The sequence below is a fragment of the Pygoscelis adeliae genome, unplaced genomic scaffold (assembly GCF_000699105.1).
Source record: "Pygoscelis adeliae isolate BGI_AS28 unplaced genomic scaffold, ASM69910v1 Scaffold316, whole genome shotgun sequence".
Lineage (NCBI taxonomy): Eukaryota > Metazoa > Chordata > Aves > Sphenisciformes > Spheniscidae > Pygoscelis > Pygoscelis adeliae.
The window spans coordinates 3,533-10,876 of NW_008824905.1; the positions used below are offsets into that span (position 1 = coordinate 3,533).

General features: G+C 46.9%; 1 protein-coding gene across 1 annotated transcript in view; it reads right to left on the reverse strand.

Annotated features, from left to right (window-relative positions):
* Positions 1-4,404: 4,404 nt before the first annotated feature.
* The window catches only part of ADAMTS3 (ADAM metallopeptidase with thrombospondin type 1 motif, 3), an 83,617-nt gene continuing 80,677 nt past the window's right edge, over positions 4,405-7,344 (reverse strand). Inside the window, 1 exon segment of the mRNA XM_009324877.1 lies at positions 4,405-4,982. Within this exon segment, the coding sequence (XP_009323152.1) occupies positions 4,405-4,982 (578 nt within the window).

Genomic DNA, 7,344 nt, shown 5'->3' on the forward strand with positions numbered 1-7,344 from the left:
GGAAAGCTTCCCATTCGCGTTTGCCTGCAGAGAGCCGCCTAGGTGTTTCTCGTAAGGGAGTTTACTTTGAATAACTTTGCCTTTAGCCCCTCTCCACTAACGACTCATTCCCCGTGCCAAGCGCATCGGGACACTTGGGAAACACCTGAGCGATTCCAGCCCGCTGGAAATGGCATGGGAGATTAAGAAAGCCACTTAGGACTTTCAAAATGCATTTACTTAGGCTCAGAAAGCACTCTCCAGTTTGAAACCGATTTCCTATGCTGTGGTCAGTGATTTAGGGCAGTACCTCTTTCCCAAGTCACGGGAAGCTGGAAGCTTGTTAAACGTAACTGGTTGCCAGAGGAAGGCACGTTGAAAGCCATTGCTTTTCCTCAGAAGCGTAAACCTCCTCAGCTGGCACCGAAATAACTCGAGCCGCCTGCGCTGACGTTGAGTCTGAGGCGTACACGATGTGAAACCACTGGGGAAAGAGAACTGGGACCTGCATTTTCAGATTTGTTAATTCTAACCAACCAGAATGTTGTAAAGGGTTGTGAATACACAACACACGGGGGGAGAAGGCTGCCAGGGAATAGACGGCCATCCTATGCGTCCCTTGCTCGTAGATTCTTTCTTTAAGTGTCCATTATTGACTACAGCAAGAAAGAAGGTCCTGGGCCACGTGGTCAGTCTGTGCCAGCGTGCCTGTCCCCGTGCACTAGGTTTCCTAGGAAATAAAAGGAGGACAACTCTGAGCCGCTACTTCAGGTTTTAAAATTTTTTTTCTTCAATGCTGTTATTAAAAATGTGTTTGGGTTCCTACGTGAAGAGCCTTGTCTCCTAGAGCAGCTCTCGCATGGGAAGTGGCGTGCTCTCCGGTCTCTTGCAGCAGTGTAGCAAAATGGCTTGGGACAAATCGAGCATGGGAAGGGTCCGTGTATCACTTGCCTTAGGTTCTGTAGAGATGGTTTAGGTAATTTGGGATTGGTACTTGTCCTGGTTTCGGCAGGGATAGAGTTAATTTCCTTCCTAGTAGCTGGTACAGTGCTGTGGTTTGGATTTAGGGTGAGAACAAAGTTGATAACACACCGATGTTTCAGTTGTTGCTGGGTAATGCTTACACCAGCCAAGGACTTTTCAGTTTTCCATGCTCTACTGACATCTCCCTCTCAGCCTCTCTTCTGCTGGGTTAAAAAGCCCAAAGTTTCTCTAGACTCGGCTAAACCCCCAAAGTTTCTCTAGACTCCACCTCTGAGACCAAGACCTCCCTGTTTTCTCACCAGATGAGCTTTTCTCCAGAAGGTCCAGTCCGGATCCGCTCTTCTTGAAAACCAGGACCGCGTAAAAATCGCCGTCAGCTTTTTTGGAACAATACCAGAACGGCCTCCCTCAGGCAGCGAAGCTGGAGCGCGGGGGGCACTACGGCACGAGCCGGCTGTCCTTCCTTACGCGTCAGCGTGGCTCGGTGGGTCGGCGGGCCTGCCCGCAAGCACGCATGCCCGTCGCACACCCCCGTTTGTCCCCGCGTCACGCCAGTCGCAGGGAAGTTGTGGCTTTAGGTAAATACCAGCTAGAGATGCAAGCCTGTACTTGTCAAACGAGAAACACAGCAGTTGTATCGAAGGGAGCATTTTAGAGCGGACCGTCTCGAAACTTATTGAAGACAGATGGGCCAGGAGGCCAGAACTCTTTTTAAAACATGCACCTGCACTAAAATAACATGGGTGAGGTGGGTGTTGTTTTTGTTTTTAGCGCCTGGTGCAGACCTGAAATCCTCTCAGCAGCTCAGAAAACATTTCTAGGTGAAGGAGAGGAGGGCAGCTGCCTCCCGTTCGACTGGCACGGAATCCCTTAGATACCCCTTCTGAAAAAGCAAAGCCCAAAACATGGCATGTTCTCGACAGAAGGGCTGGAGCTGCTGCCTGGACGCTCGCGCGTGGACCGGGAAGTCTTTGGATCACTGGAAACGCACTCCTTCCTTCCCCCCAATTTCTCTGCAACCCGCAATGGTGAAAGCGGGACCTCTGTTTTTTAAAAAGCAGGTTAAATATTTAATTCACACGAACTTTCTTCCAAGATGGTCAAGGTCGCGCCTGGGACGTAAACGGCCCTTCATTCTGCAAAACGCAAAACTTAAGAAAAAACCAGACCCTCCCACGTGAATCAAACCAGCGAAAGACTTGTTATGTCAAAGATTTTATTGCTACGTGCTCCCCAATACAACAAACAGTATCAGTAGTGTACACTTTACAGAAGGAGAAATTAGCTTGGTAGAAAAGAAATCAAAAAGGTACAAGGATTATCTACACCCGCACTGTATATATGTAAAAGATACAGACAGAGAGAAAAGAGAATGTGACTTGTGGGGAATTGTAAAGAAACAAACACACCCTTATTTGTCTGTCTGAGGCTCAGGCATTGTCCGTGCAATCTGTTTAATACTGATTTCTTGGACCTTCAAAAGCCTTGCAGAACGGTAGCAGCAATTCTTTGGAGGTGTCAACACTTCCGTGGGTTAGATTACACACGTCACGACGCAAGATGCACCTTGTAGAGTGTGACCCTGTACTTCCCCGAACAGAATTAACCTACCTGCATTCTCGTTTACTTAAAAAGTCTTCGGACAACAATTTTCATCCTTATTTCTTCCCAGTGATTCCGCATAATCACTACAGATGTTTCTAGAATATAATCGTTGGGGTCTTAATCTACTTTACAGCGTTTTAGAGGTACATATTCACTGTTCTTTTAAACGGGTCGGTCGGGAGGGCTTTTTACGGGGGAGCAAAAATTGCACGTGAAGCTTGAATAACCTATTTAGGGATTAAAGATGCCTGTAATAAAAAACTGTCATAAGATTCTTTTTTTTTTTTAAAGAGTAAGATCAACAATTTCTCTACAGTAGTTTAGTTAGCTTAAATTTCTGTTCTATCCGTATGACATAGCATGTACAGGTATCTAATTACATCTCTCTATTTTATCTTGGCAAAAAGAATAGTCAACTGCCCTTAGTGTAAATATTTAGTACATAAAATACTATCAAGAAATCGACTTTCAATAAATATCTTTAGTTCTCAATCCTATATACAAGTACTTTACAGCAACACACAGGAGAGAGCGCGATCGGTGGACTGTGAACAAGATGGTTATTGACATAAATTACTAGTACATTGTTGCAGTCAGATGCATTGTGGTTGTGGAGATTTTGAGGTGAACCACGCTGAAAAATAAATATCTCTCTCGCCTTTCAATCAATGCTTCCAGTAGGGGAAAAAAAAAATCTATTTTAAGTCTTGCCACAGCTATTTCTTGTTTGCGCCTATTCTACCTCTGTGGTGCTTTTTCAGCTTCAGAAATAACAAACAGATCATCTGGAAAACAGAACTCATTTTCGACTCGTGAACATTACAGTACTTACAGTATATACACGGTTTCCTACACTGGTCTGACCTCTTCGGCAAAAGGAGACTTAAGGGAGGGCACTGCTGCTCCTACTGGGAGGCAATGCCTGCTCAGCGTCCGTCAGTGCTCGTTTCACAGGCACGGAAAATCATTTCTCCAACCTGTGACGGGAATTACACTGAAGTTTCTAAACCTACTTTTAACGGGCGGGTGGGTGTAAGTAGACCCCTACCTTTAGGTTTACCCTTTTTTTTCTTCCCCTATTTCAAAAGAAAGCATCACGTTGTTGATACTCAAAAAAACCCCTTTCCTAGTGTCAGTAGGTGTAACTCATATGGAAAATGGAACTCCTCCTTTTATGATAACGCTGCTCTAAAAATCAACTCTCGGAACGTAAATAAGGCAGTACTCGATGGCAGGCACCTAGCAATTCTCCAGAACGCAACATAGGTAAACAGTTGTCTGACAGCACAAAACTCTTAAAAATAATACTGATTTTCTGCAATATACAGTATGTACACAACAGCTGCAACTTTGCTCATACAATATCCGTTTATATAGATAAATTAGCAAAACAAGTCTTATGGATTCAGCTGTTCCGTTGCAAAAGTATTTTGTATAGTGTCAACGTTTGGTACCTCTTGCAGTGGGGCATTTTCTACATGTGAGTGTTTAAAACCAAAAATAATGAGGTGAGTGCTGAGGTCGGGGCCGCTTTTCTGTACTAGAGCTTGACTGATGCCCTCAGCAACTTCTGCTCACTGTTGGGAACTCTCTTTGGTGCTTTCCTCCAACGCGTTCACGCTAGCCGGATAACGCGGTATGGGAGGAGGACGGGAGCAACTAGAAAGTGAACCAGCACTTCTTGTTCTTTGTATTTACAAGGAAAATGAGTTGATGACCTGCAGCGTCCCGCTTGTGGAAAGCAGCATGCACCATAGTGTCCAGACGTAAGGAAATTAAACCCAAAGCGCCAAACAAAGCCTCTTCCAACGGCTATCCTCCACACGGCATTCACGTTCATCTCTCCACAGCGGAGGACCTCGAAGGCCACCTCTTCTCCGCGTGCTTCTCGCTCTTCCTCGAGGTTCTCGGTGGAGAAGGAGCACCCGCTGTGGTGCTATTAGCCGTCACCACCGGAACGGCCGCTGCCAACCCAAGGGCATTACGAGGACCGAGGCTGCTGCTGTTGGCAGGTGACGGGCGTAGCAAAGCAAACAGCCTAGAAGTCTTCCTTGCCTGAGGAGCTCTCCATTGCGGAAATTCAGCGCCTTTGGGCTTGGCGCTGGACGGGGAGACGTGCGTATCTGCGTCCTCTTCTGCAAAGGGCAGCCTGCCCAGAGGGCTTCTCCCAGGCAGGAACTGTGCGTAGTGGGGCGCTACCGGTGTTGGCATCACCAAAGCCCGAGGCAGATCGCTCGGATCAAACACCGCTTCCTCTTCCCTTTCAGCAGCTTCGGTAAGGAACGGCGGTGGGAGGGTGCTGCTGCGCTTGCTGCAGGACTCACAGCACAGCTTGTTGTAGCCAGGGATGGAACAGTAACGTGCAAGCACTTCCATTTGACAGAAGATAGATTTGTCTCCCATACAGGGCTCATCTGCAAAACAAACGTCATGGGGACCGTAAACCTAGTGAAGAGCACTGAAACGCCCGGGCAGCATTTAGACGGGCACTGATAAAGTTCTGCCTGTGCTTCATAAATGACGGGCTACTCTGAATAGGCAACCTGAGATGCTTCAGCCCCTGACAGAACTCACCGCCACCCTAAAAAATAACCCTAGCTGGGAACCAAAGAAATCGGCGGCCGCTTTGAAAATGCCAGCTCCCGCGCACGCCAGAAGCGGAGAGTTGTGGAAAGGCATGTTATATTTGCGGAGGGCCACAGACAACAATTTCCAGCGCTAACCCGCCAGAGCTCCCACATACCGGGCCAGATGTAGTTCTACCCACCCCAAGTCACCTTCACTTCTAGCCTGAGGACATTATCTATCAACAGCGTTAAAAACAATGAAATCTTCCCTTAAAGAAATTACATCCCAAGCAGTATCTCTCAAAGATGTCTTTTATATGATGTCTTAAAACAAAACGTTACAGTTGGTAAAGTTTCCTTTGGATAAAGCCTGAGTTTTTCCACGACCTAACCGTAACTGGAGAGCTGATGGAAAGCTTTTAACAGATAGGTCAGACGTAAGATGCCTTGAAGTTAAGAGTGTGGCATTTCTTTCAGTCAGGGAAAAGATCTTAAAGAGGTCCAAGATCTAACAGAGATCCCCAAAACGCCAATGCTTCTTTGAGCATTTCCCGGATGTTCGTTCCACAAATAGAGACGCAGCGGTCACGTTGGTCAAAACCGGTGGAGAGGAAAGCAGTAACGCAAGAAGTCAGAAGAAAAATAAGGCTTTGATATTGAGCTAAGAGCCCATCAGTACTCGGGCTCCTTCAGACCGTCGCATGAGCTCAAGGGCAAACTCCTAAGTTCTACTGTGACCAGGACTGGGACAAACACTGAGAGCTGGTAACACTCATGAGCAGGTGGCACTGTTGAGAATTTCTGTTCTTAATCTTGCAGCCTGTTGTATTGACTATGTCAAGCTACGAGCTCCCTAGGTAGTTTGGTATTCTGTATGGGAATGCGAGCTGAAATTAAAACTTCACTCTCATTTCACAGCAAAAGTCAAATTCTCAGTTAGTGTCTGAGCAGAGCTGCGTCAAGGCACGGAAGAAGGCGGGAGGGTGGCTCCGGGCACCTGAAATGAGCCGCCCTATTTGCAGATTTTAAAATGAGGAGATTTAATGCTTCCTTATTATTCTCCTCCCTGCGTCTAACTCATCCTACCGCTCATTTATGCCGTTACTTATCTGTGTAGTTTGGACTATCATGTGCCTTGGCAGCACGAACACCCGACAGCGTAACGCGGGAGGGCACCTCGGCAGGTCACCTCGTCCAGCCCTGCAGCAGGGTCAACACTATTCAGAAGAGCATCTTGCTGTTTTAAAGTCAACGCATCTGTGGGCAGAGAGGGGTAACTACCTTCCCACAGACGTCTACAGGGGCCCTCAAAACAGACCGCAAAACGGCCCTTGCTTTTCACGGTCGTGTCCCAGCCGAACCCGTCTCTCTCCCACGGAGGGCTCAGCCCAGCGACTGGGACTCTTGAGAAACGCGGGGCATCCGCCTCTCCCCTCAGCCTCCTGAATGGGGTGCTGAGGCCCTGGCAGCACTCCAGAATCAGACCAGGAACCTCCAAACGTGTAACACGTCAACAGGACCTAAAACCAGCAACGGGGACAAACGAGTAGCTCGGCGCATCCAGTAACTATTCAAACACTTGGGGAGAGACCAGCAAAAAGTTCCCGTTGGCAGAATGTTCCTAAGATATCACGGCTGGCTTGAAATGGTATTGATGGATTTTACTTAAAAGAGAAGTATGCAAAATTATAATGTGCAAAGCCAAAAGTTAACCCCAGCTATTGAGAAGATCTGTTCCACGTCTAGTCCTCCACTCACAGTTAGCAATTACGGAGTCAACGTTTTAAGGAGCAACAGATGGCATGTAACACCACTTATTAAGCCCTGAAGTTAAATTCGCTTTCTGTACTGTGATATTTTTTCACCTGTGTACAGATGCTGCCCCACCACACGTCAACAGTATTTTAGGCAAGCAAGTTTTCCTATTTTAAAATATTAACTGTAGCCCAACCTCTCGATCAGTGTGAATCGGCTTAATTCCACTGAACTCAGCAAAACTACACACACGTACATCGGTGGCGTTGTGGGACGTTGTTTATAAATAGCAAATTATATGACTGCGGCAGGTAATATAAAAGTTTTCCTTGCTCCTAATCCCGATGTGCTTCCCTGGATAGCTGTTTGTTGGTTCTTGACAAACCTAGCATTAAATCTGCAGCTTTGCGTGGGAATATACGTACTCCATGAAGGCACTCTAAGACTATTTTCA